General features: G+C 42.0%; 1 protein-coding gene across 1 annotated transcript; it reads right to left on the reverse strand.

Annotated features, from left to right (window-relative positions):
• Positions 1-2,132: 2,132 nt before the first annotated feature.
• LOC148138405 (putative G protein-coupled receptor 139) lies at positions 2,133-19,346 on the reverse strand. The gene is made up of 2 exons (XM_087981511.1): positions 19,277-19,346; positions 2,133-3,082 (listed from the first exon to the last, which is right to left on the reverse strand). Exons 1-2 carry the CDS (start codon positions 19,344-19,346, stop codon positions 2,133-2,135), a joined length of 1,020 nt encoding a protein of 339 aa, XP_087837637.1.
• Positions 19,347-20,402: the final 1,056 nt, after the last annotated feature.

A 20,402-nucleotide genomic window follows, 5' to 3' on the forward strand; every position in this document is an offset into this window, starting at 1 on the left:
CATGCAGACAATTTGATTAAGCGGTGTCATTATAAGAGTCAGACAAGGAGTTATTATTTCCCTCTGAGGGTTGCGATTCTGTGGATCTCCTTTTCGCAGAGAGTTTTGGGGCGTACATCTTCAATATTTAAGGCGAAAAGAGACAGACTCTTCATCATTCAGAGAGTGAAGAGTCGTGCGGAAAAGTCAGGAAAGTGGACGTGAGGAATGCTGACTGAGCATGATCATTTTGAACGGTGGAGTCGGCTTGAGGGTGGAACAGCCTCCTCCTGTTGTTATCGATGAACACCTTATGGTTTTGTCGACCTTCTACACAATGTTCCACTCAGCCACCAAATGTCACGCATCCCCTGTTAGAGAGGAATGACTGAACACACTCACTTGACATTCCGTTCCATTTCAATCTTTAAGTGGTAAATTTCATAGTCGGTAAGGAGTAGGTCGCTGTGTTTACCCTCTGAGCAAAGAGCTCTTACACTTTGTGCACTTTTATTTCAACACACACTGGCTGGGTCAGGATTCTCTTAACAATGTGTCTCAATGGCCAAGAACTTTCAGTATAATTAGTGTCAGTGGTCAGGATTAAACAGTGAATCTCAGTACTCAGTTTCAATGTTCAGAGAGCTTTTCATCTTAGATGCAGGCCGCTGTGTGCATTACTTCAATATGCCTGGAAAAAAATTGGACAAAGTAACAATAAAGAGTTGAAATTGGAAATAGATACTGATTTGATTTGTTTTATTGTAGTCACATACAGTGAAAAGTTTTGTTTTATGAACAGTAGAGGCAGATCAGAGCAAAGAAGGACATGTAGCTCACAGGTTGCTTTGACGAACTGAGGCCTACAAGGTTGGGACTGCATAAGCGATGCACAAAGCAAAATCAAACATGGCAAGATCAACATTATATGACGTCGGAGAAGTGCAATCATCAACTTAACAACGGGGGGAAAGAAGAAAATCTCCTTGAAATTGTTGCTGCAAGTGTTCAAGGGCTTATGCATCATCTCCCTGATGGAAGAGACTGAACGAGAGCATTACTGGGGTGGGAGGGGCATTTGATGATGTTGGCAGCCTTTCCTGAACAACGAGAAGTTTTAAATGGAGTCTCTGGCTTCCGTGATGGTCCCGGTTTGTGCAAACAACTTTCTGTAGTTTTTTATTTTTATTGTCCTGCACAGAGCGGTGGCTGGACCAGGCTGTTACCCAGGCTGCTTGATGAAATATGTTCGATCGTGTATCTGCAAAGGTTGGAGGCGGTCTTTGTGTACCTGCTGAATTTCTGAAGCTGCCTGTGGATGATGAGGCGTTGTTGTGCCTTCTTGCCGATAGCATCGATCTGTGAAGGTAGTAGGTTATGGACAGTCATTGGAACGTAATGCCTTCGAACATCTCCACTTCAAATCCCTTGATGTAGGTAGGGGCTTATCCTCTTCTTTTCTTCCTGAGGTCAATGGCCAGTTGGTTTGTTGTACAACGTTGAGAGAGAGATTGTTATCATTGCACCACAAACCACAACTGGCAACTGTATAACAGCTAAAAGAAATGCAAGGCACACCCAATGAAGAAGGTTCTGGAGTGCCAACAATGAGGTATTAAAAGACAGATGTTAGGGTAATGGTGTGCAATAAACAGACGAGTTGGTTTTAGAAAAGAAGCCTTGAGACTGAACGTGAATTATGCCAAACTGTTTTGAATATCGAACGTAATGGTCCCAGGTGCTATTAATGTCAGTTAAATTAAATCCCTGATGAAAGCATTTTGGAAGATTGTCAGTTTAATCTTTGCATTTAGTTGCCCTGGTAGTTCGTCGTGGAACACATTCACATGAGGCTTCCACTGTCCTTTCAGCACAAGAACATAAACTTATTCATGAAGAATTGCATTGGTGCAAGAAATTAGAAATAGGAAAAATGGAACGCAAAAACAAAGACTCAGCCTTTTAACCCGCACCGTCCTTTACAGATACTCTATCTCGTTGAAATATTATTCTAATTTCAACTTGTTAATTCTTATGCAGAACACTCTATTTCCCATTTGAGTGGCTGAGAGGCTTCTTTCTAATTACTAGGGCATGGAAATCTGATGCATCAAGGGAAATTCCACAATCAGTTTCAAATTGGGGATTCTGTTTTATGATTGTAAATGCATTTTCAAAGAGAGGTCAGACCTGTTGGATGATTTGCATATTTTGACAATTAGAGCAAATGGATATTTTACTCCATTGATTAATTCCTCTCTGAATTTAGTTTGTGTTAGAGCATAAATGCAGGTGTTAGTGCAGGAATTCAGAAGCCGTAGCATGAATCCAATTTCTTGAAAAACAAATATTGGATCATTAAAAGTTTTATCTTCATAATTATAGTTTACTTCTTGCCAGTTGAAAGAGCGTACGACATGCGTCATCCACAACAATATAAAATTAGCAGACAATGCAAAGAGCAAGATGATGGATTTTCTCCGGTTTACCAACTGTGGATCAGTATTATTCTGCCCATTTCCCTGGTTCTGCAGGCGACAGCGGATGCGGTTGGCTGTTATAATATGCCTGACAGTCAGAGAATTGAATGCCAAAATCAATACAATTGGAAGCAATGGTGTAATTATCGTGTCAATCCACACAAACATTTTCCAAAACAATGATGTATAATAATCTGGTATTGCAATACAAAACCATGGCACATTGTCAATAACAAATAAAGGTGTAAATGCAAAATACCATGTAATTGACCGCAAACAGCTGACTGCACTCACAGTTATTATAGCCACAAATGCAGTTCTCTGATGACAATATCTTGTTCTTAGCGTCTGACAACAAATTGCTACAAACCGATCAAATGTGAAAGCAACCGTGAACCAAACTGAACAGTCCAGGGCTGCAAAGTACAGACCGACTCTCAAAGAGCACACAGGAGTAATGAATAAGAAATTAACTGGGAAATAAAGAATGTTAATTCGGTCAAGTAAGACGTTAAGAATGACAAGAAGTAAGTCTGCTGTAGACATTGCCAACAAATAGCGAGTGATGCATTTGGAGAGTCCACAATTGCCTCGATTCAGGATCACAATTCCCACGGAATTAACTGTATGAAAAATAAAGATATACCTCTTTATGACGCAAGTCATACCAAAAACATCGGCTGAACATGTGCTAAATAATAACAATTGCCTCATATTAATCTCTTAACTCAATTGCACCACAGATGGTGATACCTTGCAATGTAATGATTGATGCAAGCAAGCACAGAATAAAATAATGATTTGCTTTGACAAAAATAGACACACAGAATAAGTAAATAACTAATTGAGGGTAAAATGACTGCATGGCATGATATATTCTAATGCAAGCATGCTATGTTGGCAGATTCAACGAAACGTTTAACAGATTTTTCACGCTTACCAAACTGGTAATGGACAAAATTAAATCAAAATACCAATAGAGAGAAGTTATTTTATATCAATAAACCCAATTAGAAACATAGCACATGAGCATCCACGACATTATACACTTTGTGAAGGGCAATTGACACAGTTGATTATGAGGTTTAGATTATTGGACTGGCCTGTGACTGAAGAAAGTCATGGTTTCTTACTTGTGCTGGTCACAAAACTGAAGGGGCCGTCGATCAGGGACGCTGGAGTAAAATGAGGAAACGCAGGAGCAGCTGAGAAGCATTATGTAAGTTTGTAAATGCAATACATTGCCAGAACAGTAATACTATAACTGGAAGTTGTGATTGCAGCCTGCTTCATTGGCATCACATTCAGAAAAATACATCCAACCTCTCCAAGACCAGTGTGTCCTGCAGAATTATACCAAAGCTTCGTAGACAGCACTTAACACGCCTTTAAATACTTGCACTTAAAAGGACAAACGTCACAAATACATAGGAATGCCACCACCCACTGCACGTTCCCATCCACGCAATTCCCCATCCTGACTTGGTAACACAACACCTTTCCTTCACTGTCACTGGGTCAAAATTCTGGAATTTCCTCCCTCAAATTGTTGTAGCTTAAACCACAGGAGGGGCACTACAGCAGACCAAAAATTCAGCTTACCTCCATATTCGCAAGGGGCAATTAGGCATGGGTAACAAATGCTCGTCAGTGAGTGATGGTTACATGACACACAGGAATGAAGATAAGGAATAGTCAGATTTCAAACTTCATTCTGAATGTATAAATTAGTGTTGTTACAAAGCTGTTTGTTCCCCCTAAAAGCTGTTCCTTAGCTCAAGGAGACACTGTGCTTGACTTTTTTCAGAGGGGTAATAAACCAGGCCAGGCTCCGATCAGACTGTTTGGTACAGAGATGAAAAGGAGTTTGAGAGGCCTTTTGTTTGTGTGTAAACCGATGAGACTTCAGGCCAAACTGGCCATGTTTTTGAAGTGAGCAGTAGAATAAAAAAGGAGTGGTCAACTCTCTAGCTGAGCAATTTAGTTCAGTCCAGATGTGGTCAGGGGTTCAACAATGAGCTGTGTGGAAACTCTCTTTTCTGACTTCAACCTGCAATCATCTAACCTTTTTTTTAGTTCTGCATTTTAAAGTGGGTTTGCTTATTGTGACTGTTTGGAACAACAGATAAAGTCTAGCTTGGATAGACAAATTTCTGTCGTGTTCTTTATTCTGTTCTTCGTGTTTCATTGTGTAATTTTGTGAATAACTGTTTTGTCTGTTTTACACCTGGTAGTCAACTTCACTAACTTAAACTGGGTAAGTTTCACTGTACACTTACGGAAACTACGTGCAAAGTTATTGTCTGGGCTGACTGCTTAAGAATGTTTTGAGTGGTCTGGCCTAGTCCATAACAGAGTTAAAGTATCTTTTACCTGGAATGGTTAGGTTTCTCGACGTGAACTGAGCTGAGGTGTCAGGGAGAAATGACTAAATAAATCACTCAATATCCAGAGTCCACTTCCAGTATCAAAGAGCTTTTTTGATGTTGCATTGGCAAGAAGAGAACCTCTGGAGTTCAAGAACTTCTTCAATGAACAAAGGAATAAAAAAATTACATATTTATTTTGTCTCTCCTTTAGTAATTGCAGGTCGAACATATTAATAATTACTTAACGATGCACCCAGTTGACTTACTAACACGGCTGTATGGTCAGTGATCGACAACCTTTATGGAAGGCCCTCAGTGTTCTATAATCTCATGATGTTTCCCGAAGCCCATACCACTTGGTTACTTCACAATGCGTGCTGTACCTAAACACATACGAGTACTGTTGACTTCCACACTTGTCATTCAATCCTCCTGCAACAGAATGCAGGCTCTCCATTACTCTCTGAAACTGTCATGTCCAGAGGATATTCTTGGAATCTCTTGAATGCTTATTGGATGTTTTTTAGGTGTATGCATACATAGTCAAACTTTATAATTAATTGAAAATTTATAATTATAAGCATCTGGAAATACACACCAAAGTATACCTGTTGATGATGGATCTCAGACATTAAACCATATTCTCACAGCATGATCAAGAGTGTCCTAATCCAGCTGGCTCTGCATCAACAACTGCAGTTGCTTGTTTGAAACATAGCATATTGTGAGCTCTCTTCATCTGTTCCCTTAGATATATTCCACATGCAAAACTACAATTGTCTACTCACATGTGTAATAAAAGTTAAAGTTCCATTTATTCATCAACATCCCTTACTCATTAGTGTACATTTCACAACTCACTCACGATATGTTCATTAAGCTTGGGCCCGGTGTCTGAGGGAGCATGTGTTGGACTTGAAAGAGGTTCAGAGGATGTACAGCACTGAAACAGACCCTTAAATCCAAGTCGAGCATGCCGACCAGATATCCCAACCTAATCTAGTCCCACCTACCAGCACTTGGCCCAATTCCCTCCAAACCTTTCCTATTCATATAACCATTCAGATGCCTTTCAAACGTTAGAATTGTACTAGCCTCCTCCACTTCCTCTGTCAGCCCATTCCACACACGCACCTCCATTTTCATGAAAACCTTGCCCCTGAGGTCTCTTTTATATCTTTCCCCTCTTACCCTAAACCAATGCCATCTAGTTCTAGACTCAACAACCCCAGGGAAAATACCTCGTATATTTACCATATCCATGACCCTCATGATTTTATAAACCTCTATGAGGTCACCCGCAGCCTCCAACTCAGGAAAAACAGCCCCAGCCTATTCAACCCCTCCCTATATCTCAAATTCTCCGACCCTGGCAACATCCTTGTAAACCCTTTCAAGTTTCACAACATCCTTCTGATAGAAAGAAGACCATAATTGCACGCAATATTCCAAAAGTGGCCTCACCAATGTCCTGTACAGCCGCAACATGACCTCCCAACACTCGCAGTCAATAATCTGACCAATAAAAGAAAGCATATTAAAAGCCTTCGTTGCTATCCTATTTATCTGTGACTCTACTTTCAAGGAGCCACGAACCTGCACTCCAATGACTCTTTGTTCAGCAACACTCCCTGGGACGTGACAATTAAGCGGAAAAGTCCTGCTGCAGGAGTAGCTCAGTTCAGAAAACCTGGAAGGCATGGATGAATTGGACTGAAGTGCCTGTATCCACCCTGTATTACTCTATGACTCTCTGTGAGTGCTTTTACGCCAGTCTTTGTGGAATGGTTTGAGAAGAAAGTTCACCACCAGCTTCACAATTGTGACTCGGGTTGAGAAATAAATGCTGACTCAGTCTGCTCAGCATTCGAATTAAGTCGTCTGTAAAAAAAAATTATAAATACACGTGCTTGACCAGATGGATGGAAAGAAATTATGAACGTTGACTCCCCACAGTGTGGAGGCAGTCCATTCATCCAACAAGTCCACGCTGACCCTCCGAAGGGAAACCGACCCATACCCCTACCCGACATTTACCGCTGACTAAGGCACACATCCCTGAACACTATGGTCAATTTAGCATCATCAATTCACCTAACTTGTACAACATTAGATCGTGAGAGCATACCGGAGCACCTGGAGGACACCCACGCAGACGCAGAGTCGCCCGAGGGTGGAATTGAACCCAGCTTCCTAGTGCTATAAGGCAGCACTGCTAACCACTGAGCCACCATTCCATCCCAATAAAAACGAAATACCGCTGGAATCACTGGGAATGCATTTGTTAGAAATAACCAAGCCTGAAAAGGTATCTCAAACTTCAATCAAGAATTAAGGAGTGAAGTTAAACAGATTTTACGCAATCATAATTGGAATTAGGGACGTACCAATAATGCCAACAGCTGCAAGTATTGGGTAGTAAATTCGTGCTACCTGTGAGGTTGCTGAATGTCTCATTCTGTCCCAGTCAAATCCTTCTGTTATTGTGGAGTCAATAATTCTGTCTGCCGGATTACAATAACATTGTCAACACAACATCCTTTTATTTAGAAGTTCCAGTGAGACTACAAATCTGGATGAGCCAGAATTAAATTAGTTACAGTAACTTGAACAAGTAGCAAATTAACAAATTGCTTCTGAGGGCTATTACGCAGTAGAATCTAGATTGAAGAATAACATGTCACTAATTATTTGAGAATTGAAATTAAATTTTATTATCATGTCTACTCAAATTCAGAAGTACGAGAATGCACCAAAAAGTGTACAATGATAGCATTCCGAGCTCCTTCTGAGGTAAAAGATACCTTGGTACAAAGTCTTATGTTAAATGTTGGGAAAAGAAAGACTCAAAGTTCCAGGTCAACCATTCCAGTCCTTGGTAATAAGTAGAAAAATAATGAAACCAAGTTAAAAGTTAAAAGACTGACTTTGAAATATTTTTGAAACTCAGAACAATGCACTACAGTTTGAAAAGACTTTTGGTGCTATACTGAGCATAGCTTTTCATTTATTACTACCTTTTCCACCAACAAAACACGAATAGATTTTGTCGTAAGTGGGAAGCTCACACGTCTTGCCACTCAGTCCCATTTCTTTGGAATGAAAGAGTGGAGCTCTGCGTTTCTGACAGGAAAACCATTCAGGGAACTCTCATGATGGCGAAACAATGCTTCAGCACTGACAAATATTTCCTGGTCAGAACTGTATTCTAATGCAGCAACTGAGATACGACAGTGGTTTCAGAGAAATGTGCCCGATCGATAATGACATGGGGTGCCAGATCAGTAGGGTGCAGGATGGTTAGTTTGCAAAGGTGCCAGGCACGTTGGGAGTTAGAATGTCAACTGGGATGAGGGCAGTACAGTGATTAGAACGAATTCAGACAGATGGGCTGCATGCAAAATAAGTTTCTGATTGGGTCAGTTGTCCTGGTTAAATTAGGGCGTCCTGACTGACAGATATAAACAGGAGTGCCAGGTCTTTTGTTCAAGGTGAGAGCAGACTCTGCGGAAACTGGGCCAGAGTCAAATACGTTGCAAGTGAAAATAAAGGGTGGTTTTGTGACGGGGTACTGGCTTTTGTGCAGTTATTTCAATGGTGATGGAAGAAAATAGCCCGTGCCCGAAGAATATTTGCTTGCAGCGCTTAAAAAAACAAATTAACCTGGAAATTCTTCTCATTTTTCGAAATGGCTTTGAGCTGTTTGGTCAAAGCCAGTGTATTGAGCAAAAGATGGTTTGATGATTGGATGCCGGTCTCCGTAAAGTTATTTCTGCGTCAATAAAGGCATTGCATTGCTATGAATTAGAAAACTGAATTGGGATAAACGAGAATAGTCATAGAAGGAATTTAAATCCACAACTCGTTTTAATCAATTTCATGAGCGCAACTTAACAGGTCAGCTTATTTGCTTTGTGCAATAGCGCAGAATTGCGCCTTGGCCAGCTTTTATTTCCTATGCTTATTTGCCTTTTGAGAAATTGGTGGTGGTCCGTCTTCTTTTCCACGTAATGTCGGCTTACCCACAAAGCCCTCAGACAGGGAATTCCAGGACTTTGACATGGTGACACAAAAGCAAAGGCAATATGTTTTCAAGTCAGGTTGATGATTCTTTTGGAGAGGAACTTGCAGCGAGCGGTGTTCCCGTGTATCTGCTGCTCGTTTCCTTCGAGGTGGAAGTTGCTGTGAGTTTGGAAGGTGCTGCCAGGGGATCTTTTGTGGATTTGGGGATAGTACACACGGCTTCTACTGAGTGCCGGTGGTGAAGGGAGTGGATCTCTGTACCTACATCAGGTGGAACAACATCACACTATAATCTGGGTTGTGTGATTTTTAACTTTGGCCCCTCAGTCCAACACTGACTCTCCCATATCTTGTCCTGGATGCTGTTAAGCTTCCTGTGTGTTGTTGGAGCTGTCCTTATGCGAGTGCGTGGATTAAGAGGCATCCAGTTAGGACGGAGATGAAAAGGGATTTCTTCGCTCAGCGGGTTGTCTTTGGAGTACCAATCACATGGACTGGTTTGGCTGCACTCCCTGTAGATTTAAGGCTGAAAGAGACAGATGTTTGAGCAGTTGGGGATTAACTCTTATGGGGAATGGTGAGAAATGTGCGTGTGTGAGGACTGTCGGACCAGAGATAATGCTATTTAATGCGTTATGGACAACGTCAGATTACTCCAAACATTTTTAAGCAGGCAGCTTAGACCGTAGCTTTGCTATTTGTTTTGGCGTGAGAACAGTGAAAGTTACCCGGAGTAGGTCAGCTACGTTGACTACAAGGATTTAAAACAGACAAAAGTGTATTCACAAAATTACGGAATAAGACACAAAGAACAGAATACAAAATACCCACAGAACTCAGTCGATCCAAACTAGACTTAATTATGCGGTTCCAAACATACACAACAGATACCATGAGCAAATTCGCCAAACCCGGAGTAAAAATGAAGCAGAGGCTTACAGGTCGAAGTTAGAAGGGCAGAAGGAGAGAGAGATGTTCCAGTCTCAACTGACTGTCTTCAGCAGCCCTTCTTCACACACAGCACTACCGAACTGACTAAAAACAAGACTTCAGCTTTCTGAACGGACCACTCCCCTTTCATTATACATGTTGCTTCTAAAACTTGCAAGCTTTGGTCTGAAGACCGATTTGTTTGCATATAAGCAAAAAAGGTCTCCCAGTACCCTTTTCATCTCTGTACCACTTCAGCCTAATCGGAGCCTGGGATGTTTAACGTCACCTCTGAAAAGAAAACAAGGGCACGGTATCCTTGAGAGAAGGAAAAAAACGATTTTTTTTTTAAACAAAGGACTACCTTTGTGCCACCTCCCACCTTAAAAATAGAACCATTGATGTGCAAAGATGGCTTCATTTTAAAACCCCTCAAAAAATGGTTAGTATGCTGAAACACACACACACACACACACATGCACACACTATACACATGACTATATACATGAACGCATGCACAACCAATTTCGAATTCAGGCCGTGGCACACCCACCAGCAAACACCTTCGCATATCATCGAGTCCCGCCAGTGCATTGGCAACCATATGTTCATGATGCGCTCCTTGCACAAATGTCAAATTGGATGACTGCAACAACAAGCTGTATCGCTACAATCAGGCATTTTTCCTTAAATTTCTCCACAAATGTCAACGGATTATTATCAACGTATACGATTGCATCGGATGCGTTGCTGGCAAAATAAACATCGAAATGTCGTAATGGCAACACCAAGCTCAAAGTCTCTTTCTCAACTGTAGAATATTTGTGTTGATAAACGTTCAACATCCTGAAAAAATGCCCAATGGGTCTTTCTATTCCCTCGTCACCCTCCTGCAAGAGAACCACACTGACACCCACATCACAGGCATCGATAGCCAACTTGAAAGGATTCACAAAATCAGGTTTGGCTAACATTGGGGCAGTGATTAACACGGTTTTTAGGCTGTCGAATGCTGTCCACTGAAATTCCTTGGTTTTTCAACAATTCGGTGAGTGGAGCAGCCATTCGGCTAAAATTTGTCACAAACTTTCGGTAAAACAGACCCAATCACAGGAACTGGAGTACTGCTCTTTTCATTGAAAGTGCGCGAAACCCACCATTTACGTTCGTTTTCACATCCCGTGGGGCTATTTGTCCATGTCCAATAACATCACCCAGGTCAGAGACTTGGGCTTTGGCAAATTCACTTTTAGCTAGGTTTACCCCCAAGCCTGCCCTCTGAAGTCGATTGAAGAAGTCCAGTAGATGGTGGAAATGTTCCTTCTATGAGTGACTAAAAATCTCCAGGTCATCAATGTACACAACGCAGGTTGGAGATCCTCGAGGAGAAAGTGAGGTCTGCAGATGCTGGAGATCGGAGCTGAAAATGTGTTGCCGGAAAAGCGCAGCAGGTCAGGCAGCATCCAGGGAACAGGAGAATCGACGTTCCTCAAGAAGGGCTCATGCCCGAAACGTCGATTCTCCTGCTCCTTGGATGCTGCCTGGCCTGCTGCGCTTTTCCAGCAACATATTTGCAGCAGTTGGAGATCCGTCCATAACCTTATTAGTTACTTCTGAAATATGGACAGAGCGTTTTCATACCAAATGACATGACTTTTAACTAATTTACTTCATTTGGCATTATCTGCAAGCCGAAATTGCCTTTGTTCTTTGTAACAAACGTACCTGCCAGTAGCCTCTGAGCCAGTCCAACCTAGAAATGTAAACATTTTTTCCACCTTTTTGACACATTCCTCCAACCACGGAATTGGATATGCATCAGTCTTTGTGACGGCACTTACTTTGCAATCGTCCACACATAACCTTGGGGTACCATGTGGCTTTGGCACCATGACTTTGGGTGAGTTCCAGTCACTGTGACTCAATTCGATAATGCCATCTTGGAACATCCGTTCTTCACTCTTCTGAACCTGCACCAGCCTTAGATGGTTATGTCTATAAGGATGTTGTTTAATCAGAACAGCATCTCCTACATCTTCATGATGCACAATTAGGTTAGTACTTTCCAGTTTTTTTCCACATATCTCTCCATGCGACAGTACAAACTGTTTCAGTACATTTCACTTTTCCTGTGGAAGATAACTCAATAATTTATCGCAAGTTATGATAACTTCCTCATTATGCAATTTGATTTTACGAATGTCCAATTCAGAATCTTCTGAATTTGGTTTTTCCTTCCGGGTTGTCATTATTGACGCCTTCTCTTGCTTTCCTTCCCTGTCAAAATACCTTTTGAGCACACTCTGTGAAATTTTCCTGTCTGGAGTCCAAGAAGTTCCCTTCACTCAATTACCTCTCGATTTGATAAGGTCCACTAAACCGTGCTGTTAAAGGTTCACCTATTACTAGAAGTAACACCAATACCTTATCCCCAAAGGCAAACGTGGGATTTCTTGCCCGCTTGCTTTTTCAGTGTATGCTGGGATACTTTTAAACGCGGTCTAGCCAATGACCCAGCTCTATTTACTCGCTCTATAAAGTTTTACACATACTCCAAATATGTGGTCTCTAAATTCTGAGTTATTCATTTGTCCTTTACCAATTTTAGCTGTCCTCTTATTTCATGTCCAGAAATTAATTCGAATGGACTGAATGTGGTCGATTCATTCAGTACATCTCTTATTGCAAAAAGCGCAAATGGAACTCAGTTGTCCAAATCATCTTGATAGTCCTGATCATTGGCCCTCAACATGGTCTTTAATGTTTGATGCCACCTTTCTCGCGCTGCCTGCGATTCTGGAAGGTTCGCAGTAGATATGAATTGTTTTCTGCTCAAGCTATCCAAAACCTCCTTGAATAGTTTGGATAAGACGTTTGATCCTTCATCTGACTGTATCTCTATTGGTAGTCCACATGCAGTAAAAATAAATGAGTACTTCTTCTCCAACCCTTTTAGCTATGATGTTGTGTCATCAATACTTTGAACGAATAGATGAGCATAATAAATAAATAAACGAGGAACGATAATTATCATGATTGAGCTATGCTAACACAAGTATGTCATGCTTGTTGGGTTCTGTAGATGTTTCATGGTTATTGTCCCATTAATCAAGAAAATAAATTAAATGAACGTGGTAATAAGGAGAAGAACAAGATAGAAACAAGACACGGTCCGTGTACGAGCGCATAGGAATCGCTATGGAACTCGGTAAAGGTGGTAATTTGCCAGAAAAGTGTTATTGCCCAGACCAAACATTCGGCACAATATATTCAAAAGATAGCCTGACACTAACATTTTCTTATTTTAAAGACAGATGCCAGGTCTCGTGTTCCAAATGCAATTCAATTGACCAACTTATCAGAATTGAAGCATAGTCTTTTTTTTTATATAGATTAGGTAAATCTATAGGAACCTTTCCAATATGGTAACATGCTATAAACACATTGCAGAGGGGAAAATTCAGTTTAAAAATTGCCTCAATGCAACTCTGGTAGCAGGCAGAGAACCCCCCTGATTTTAGATGCAACCAAAACAGAAACAAAACAGCTTCCACATCTTGTAAAAATAACTGATGTTACTGAAAAGCTAAAACTGGAAGTCGCATTTGAATAAGAGCTTGCCCCAATCATTCAGGCTGCTTCAATAGTCCAGCATTTTAATTAAAAAGTCCTCAAGATTTCACAAGCAGTATACTTCAAGGGCTTTCAACAGATATAGAGTCATAGAGTCATAGAGATGTACAGCATGGAAACAGACCCTTCGGTCCAACGCGTCCATGCCGACCAGATATCCCTACCCAATCTAGTCCCACCTGCCAGCACCTGGCCCATATCCCTCCAAATCCTTCCTATTCATATACCCATCCAAATGCCCCTTAAATGTAAATTGTACCAGCCTCCATCACAACCTCTGGCAGCTCATTCCATACACGTGCCACCCTCTGCGTGAAAACGTTGCCCCCTAGATCTCCTTTAGATCTTTCCCCTCTCACCCTAAACCTATGCCCTCCAGTTCTGAACTCCCCCACCCCAGGGAAAAGACTTTGTCTATTTATCCTATCCATGCCCCTCATAATTTTGTAAACCTCTATAAGGTCACCCCTCAACCTCTGACGCTCCAGGGAAAACAGCCCCAGCCTGTTCAGCCTCTTCCTGTAGCTCAAATCCTCCAACCCTGGCAACATCCTTGTAAATTTTTTCTGAACCCTTTCAAGTTTCACAACATCTTTCTGATGGGAAGGAGACCAGAATTGCACGCAATATTCCAACAGTGGCCTAACCAATGTCCTGTACAGCCACAACATGACCTCACAACTCCTGTCCTCACAACTCTGACCAATGAAGGAAAGCATACCAAACGCTGCCTTCACGATCCTATCTACCTGCGACTCCATTTTCAAGGAGATATGAACCTGCACTCCAAGGTCTCTTTGTTCAGCAACACTCCTGAGGACCTTACCATTAAGTGTATAAGTCCTGCTAAGATTTGCTTTCCCAAAATGCAGCACCTCGCATTTATCTGAATTAAACTCCATCTGCCACTTCTCAGCCCATTGGCCCATCTGGTCCAGATCCCGTTGTAATCTGAGGTAACCCTCTTCGCTGTCCACTACACCTCCAATTTTGGTGTCATCTGCAAACTTACTAACTGTACCTCTTATGCTCACATCCAAATCATTTATGTAAATGACAAAAATTAGAGGGCCCAGCACCGATCCTTGTGGCACTCCACTGGTCGCAGGCCTCCAGTCTGAAAAACAACCCTCCACCGCCACCCTCTGTCTTCTACCTTTGAGCCAGTTCTGTATCCAAATGGCTAGTTCCCCCTGTATTCCATGAGATCTAACCTTGCTAACCAGTCTCCCATGGGGAACCTTGTCGAACGCCTTACTGAAGTCCATAAAGATCACATCTACTGCTCTTCCCTCATCAATCTTCTTTGTTACTTCTTCAAAAAACTCAATCAAGTTTGTGAGACATGATTTCCCACGCACAAAGCCATGTTGACTATCCCGAATCAATCCTTGCCTTTCCAAATACATGCACATCCTGTCCCTCAGGATTCCCCCAACAACTTGCAGACCACTGAGGTCAGGCTCACCGGTCTATAGTTCCCTGACTTGACTTTACCGCCCTTCTTAAACAGTGGCACCACGTTTGCCAAACTCCAGTCTTCCGGCACCTCACCTGTGACTATCGATGATTCAAATATCTCTGCAAGAGGCCCAGCAATCACTTCTCTAGCTTCCCACAGAGTTCTCGGGTACACCTGATCAGATCCTGGGGATTTATCCATCTTTAACCGTTTAAAGACATCCAGCACTTCCTCCTCTGTAATCTGGACATCTTGTTACCTCTGTCTTCAAAAATCTTTTCCAAAAAAATCTAATGATAAATTTCACCTCTTGAAGCCCGAATATCATCATAACTGTCTCCATGAAGTAACACATCAATATACGTTGATTTTTAATAACTTTTAATCTTACTCAATTTGTGCACAACAATAGATTGACTCTGAGCGTGCAAACGTTCACTACTGTGGCGTATTTTAGTCAATTTTCTTTTTCTGCCACCAAACACTTGCGCCACCCTTCCCCAAAGTCAGCAAAGATGTTCTCTCATCCTGCCTTATGCATAGTTCTCAAACGGAATGACTGCAATAATGAGGTCCACCTTAACACGGTCTGAAATATTGAAACTTACATTTTTCCAAAAACTTTAAAGGGTCATGGTCTGTGTACACACCTATCTCAGAATGGTCACTGCCGACGTAATTGTTGAAATGTTGCAACACCAACAGCAAGCTGAATATCTCTTTCTCAATCGTGGAATATTTCTGGACGGGTTACGCCTGGGCAGGACCGGGACTGATGCCTTTGGGGACCTACTTTATGAACTGGTTGGGGAAGATTCAAACTGATGTGACGGGGTGGGGGAAGGTGGGGTGTGTGTGTGTGTGTTAAGCAGTGGAGTAGGGCAGTATATGCAGTAATTGAAGGATAGATAGAAACTAAGGCAAACACGAAAAAGAACAAGAGAAGGCAAGAAACGGTGTTGAAAAGAACAGGGGAACTGGCCAGAAATGCATGTGTTTCAATGAGAGAAGTATAATTGGCAAGTTAGATGAACTCACAACTGTGGTTAGTGTTTTCAACTATGACATCATTGCAATTAGACAGATTTGGTTGAAAGCAGGGAAGGATTGACAGCTGATTGTCCCAGGTTTTAGATGTTTCAGGTGTAATAGAAAGGGTACAAAAGGGGTGGAGGAGATCCATTGCTGATAAATGAGAATCTCACAGCAGTTATGGGTGAGGATACAGCAGAGGGCTCGTGCAGTGAAGCAAATTGGGTAGAACTCAGGAATAGGAAAGTGAAATCTCAATGCAGCGACAGATCTACCAACAGCCAGACGGAAATTGAACAGAGAATATGCACACAGATTTTGGCAAGACGCAGAACGTTTTGAAAACAGCAGGACTATTATGGTGGACAGCGCCAGAGACCCGGGTTCAATTCCCGACTCAGGCGACTGACTGTGTGGAGTTTGCACGTTCTCCCCGTGTCTGCGTGGGTTTCCTCCGGGTGCTCCGGTTTCCTCCCATAGTCCAAAGATGTGCACGTCAGGTGAATTGGCCATGGGAAATTGCCCATAGTTTTAGGTAAAAGGGGTAAATGTACGGGAATGGGTGGTTTATGCTTCGGCGGGTCGGTGTGGACTGGTTGGGCCGAAGGGCCTGTTTCCACACTGTAAGTAATCTAATCTAATCTAATCTAATCTAATTTCAAAATCCCCCATCTTGACTGCGACTCACTTCGTCCTCGGGACTTGGATGGGAAGAGGTTGTAACAAAGATTCAGGAGAATTCTTTTACAGAATATGGAAGCAGTCCAACCAGGGAAAGGGTCATACTAGCCCTGCTTTTGGGAAATCAGCATGGACAGGTGAGTGAAGTTTTAGAGGGGGAACATTTCGGGAGCAGGAACCATAATCTCTTGAGTTTTAAGTCAATCATGGATAGGGATAACAGCAGTCCTCCTGTGAACGTGTTAAATTGTTGGAAGCAGAAATACAACACTCGTAGGCAGGTAGTGTAGAATTCTGTTTGGAAGTGGCTGTTTGAGGATGAATGCGAATCGGACATGTGGGAGTCTTACAAATGGTAGACGATTAACATACCACCATGCTTGATCTTTGGACTGTGAAAAAAAAATCTGTTCACAGAAGAACAACAGAAATCCAAGAACAAGGTGTTGAGAACCACATTGAGAAATTGAATCTTTGAAGTAGAGAGGAGAAATAGACAAAAGTATACAGAAACCAAAAAAATGCGTGGGTGTGTGTCACAGGATGCCTCAGTGGTTAACGAGGCTACCGCACAGCGATAGGGACCCAGGGTCGCTGCATTCATGATATGAAGGCAACACGGTCGTGCTAACCTCATGGTTCAGAATTGAAGTTATTTTTCACTGCTGTGTTTGATAACGTAGAACAATATTTTTACATCTTTTGCTCCTCACTGCTCTTGGAAAACAACAAAAATTAAACATGGGGCCACTCAATCTTCAGCAGTCAGAAAAAAATATATTTCAATACTAGTAATGACGAGAAAATTATTGCAACAATCTCAAATGTAGAACTTGGAGTGCACTATGTGGAAAATGAAATTGGCATACACCTGATGAAAGTGAAAGTTTTATGCACACTTCAGAAGATATTTAATACTTTATACAAGACATCATGAGCGTTTTTAGGACCAGTGCCAATAGAAAGGTGTGTTGAACTTGAACAGGTTCAGAGGAGTTTTACAGGAATGATCCATGGGATGAAGCGATTGTAGCATGAGAGCTGGTTGAGGACTCGGTGTCTTTACTGGATCAAGTTTAGAATGATGAGGGGCATCTGATAAAATTTAAGGAGCACTGGGCGGATGGATGGAATGGGCATGGAGCAGAGGTTTCCGCTGTAGGAGAGACTAGAACCCAAAAGCATAGCCTCAAATTGAAGCGGTGCCCCTTCAGAATTGAGATGAGAAGGATTTTTTTTCAGCCAGAGGATGGTGAATCTGCAGAACTCATTGCCACAGAGGGCTGTGGAGAAAATGTCAGTGAGTGTATTGAAGATGGCAATAGATAGATTGTTGGTGAGTAAGGGAATAGATACTTAGGGGGAGAAGGTGTGAGAATGCTGTTTGGAAACAGTCTAGTCATAATTGAATGACAGAGCAGAAGTTATGTACAGAACTGCCTACGTATGCTCGTATTTCTGATTTCTAATGGCCTATTGGCAATAATTAGATACCATTTGATCGATACGAGTGTCACGCAATCACAGTTTCCAACAAAAGAAATTCGAGCCGTCCTCCTTGATATGCAATTAGATTTCCATCGTTATCAGCATGCTGAGGATTTCCATTGAAACCAAAACAGCCCTGGATTAACCACTTAAGTGTTGTTGTTACTGCAATGTGCCGGAGGCTAGGAATCCTGCTTGGAAACGACACCATCCCAACGAATGCCCAACGTCTTCAAAGCACAAGTCAGGAGTGTGATGGAGTACTTCCAACTTGCCCGGATGGATGCACCTCCAATGACACTCATGCAGCTCGACTCCATTCAGGATCACAGAAAATTCTGAGGAAGAGTCATACCAGACTCGAATCCATAACGTTTCTTTCTTTCTACACATAAACTGCCAGGTGTGCCGAGTTAATCCAACATTTTCGCTTGTTTATTGCAGATATCCAGGATCTGCAGAACTTTGCCTTTATTCAGGCAATATCAGCGCACTTGATGACCACCACATTTACAAACCTTCATTTCCCCCAGTATTACTCAGTAACAGCAGTCAGTGTGTGCCACTTACAAGATGCATTGAAGCAGCTCACCAAGATTCTTCAGACAGTTCCCTGTCACCCTTTCAGCTACCACTGTCCAGAAACAGCAGATGTAAGGGAATGACAGCACTTGCAAGTTTCCTTTAAGCCACTCACCTTCCTGGCTTGGAAACACGTCACCGTTCGTTCATTTTTGCTGAATCGCTTAAAACACAGTTGGATGTCGGCACGATTAGGAAAGGTTTCGCGGGATATGAGTCAAGTGCTGGCAAATGTGAATAGTTAATTTTAGGAAACGGCAGAGACGAGTTAAATCGAAAAGTCTGATTCCACCCTGGATTACTCTATACACCAATTGGTCTGCAGTGGTTTGAGAAAGCAGCTCACCACCACCATCTCAATTGTAACTCAGGATTGTCAATCAATGCTGTCTCAGCCTACCCTGAATTGCAATTAAACACTCTGTAAAACATTTGTTGCTAAACCTGATTATGCAGATGGAAGGAAACTACAGTAAAAATCAACTCCTGGTGAAACTACTAGAAATGCAAAAGGTTAGAATGAACCAAAGCCGAGGAAACTCCATCAAATTTCAATGAAGAATGGGGGAGTGGAGTTAAATAGGTTTACACAAACATAGCTGCATTTATATACTTACCAACAATACCAACAGCTGCAAGTATCGGGTAGTAAATTCGTGCGGCCTGTAAGATTATTGAGTATTTCATTCTGTACCGGTCAGGTCACCTGTGAGAGGAGAGACAATGATTGTGTCTGCCGAAAAATAATAACAACGTCGACACAAACTCATTTTATTTAGGGGATAAATGCCCCGTGAGACGATAAATATGTTTGGATCTCCAATTAAACTGATTGCAGTAATTTGAACAGGCAGCAAAGTACCAACCTTCCTCTGATGACTACCTCAAAGTAATATATTCTTTGGAGAATGCAACGTCAATAATTTCCCGAGAGTTAGTACCTGATTGTATTGTCACGTGTCGGAGAAAGTGGGGACTGCAGATGCTGGAGAGCAGAGCTGAAAAATGCGTTGTTGGAAAAGCGCAGCAGGTCAGGCAGTGTACTCGAGTACAGAAGTACAGGAGGACAGCGAAAAGTGTACAATGTCTCCATTCCCGACGTCATCTTCCATACAAGGATGCCCACATACAAAGTAGAAAACTAAAGAAACCGAGTTAGAATTAAACAGCACAGACTTTCTTAGTAATATGTAAATGCCATACTGAGATAAAGCTTTTCCTTCCTCATTGCCTTTGAAATCAACATAACACTGGGACAGGTATCCCAGTTCGTGGGAATCTAACACAGATTGTCTCGGGCCCTTTTCTTTCTGATTGCCTTTCTGAGAGCACGTTCCATTTAAAGTGCCCTCAAGAATGAGGACTTGTTCTTCCACACTAAAATACCTTTCCTGGCTAGAACTGCCTTATAATTCAGACAGGAACTATGATTTGGCAGTGCTGCTGTCTCAGGTTCCAGATGTTTAATGATGTTGTGTAACAGGTGAATAGGATGTAAGGTTTTTTTTAATGGTGCCACTTACATAGGTTGCCAATTCGGGAGGGGGGTATAATGTAACTGGGACGTGGGTCGCGTAGTATTTTAAATGCAGCCGGTGAGATAGATATCATTATGAGTTCCCCAACTGGGGCTGTTAATCTGGTCCAATGAGGGAATGCTGCCTGACGTATCTAAACAGGATCACGGAATCCATATAATCCATAAGTGAGGGAACAGGCCACTCAGTCCAACAAGTCCACAAC

This window comes from Chiloscyllium plagiosum, unplaced genomic scaffold (genome assembly GCF_037043375.1).
Source record: "Chiloscyllium plagiosum isolate Xiang-an unplaced genomic scaffold, Cpla_swu_hap1 HiC_scaffold_40, whole genome shotgun sequence".
NCBI classification, from domain to species: Eukaryota; Metazoa; Chordata; class Chondrichthyes; order Orectolobiformes; family Hemiscylliidae; genus Chiloscyllium; species Chiloscyllium plagiosum.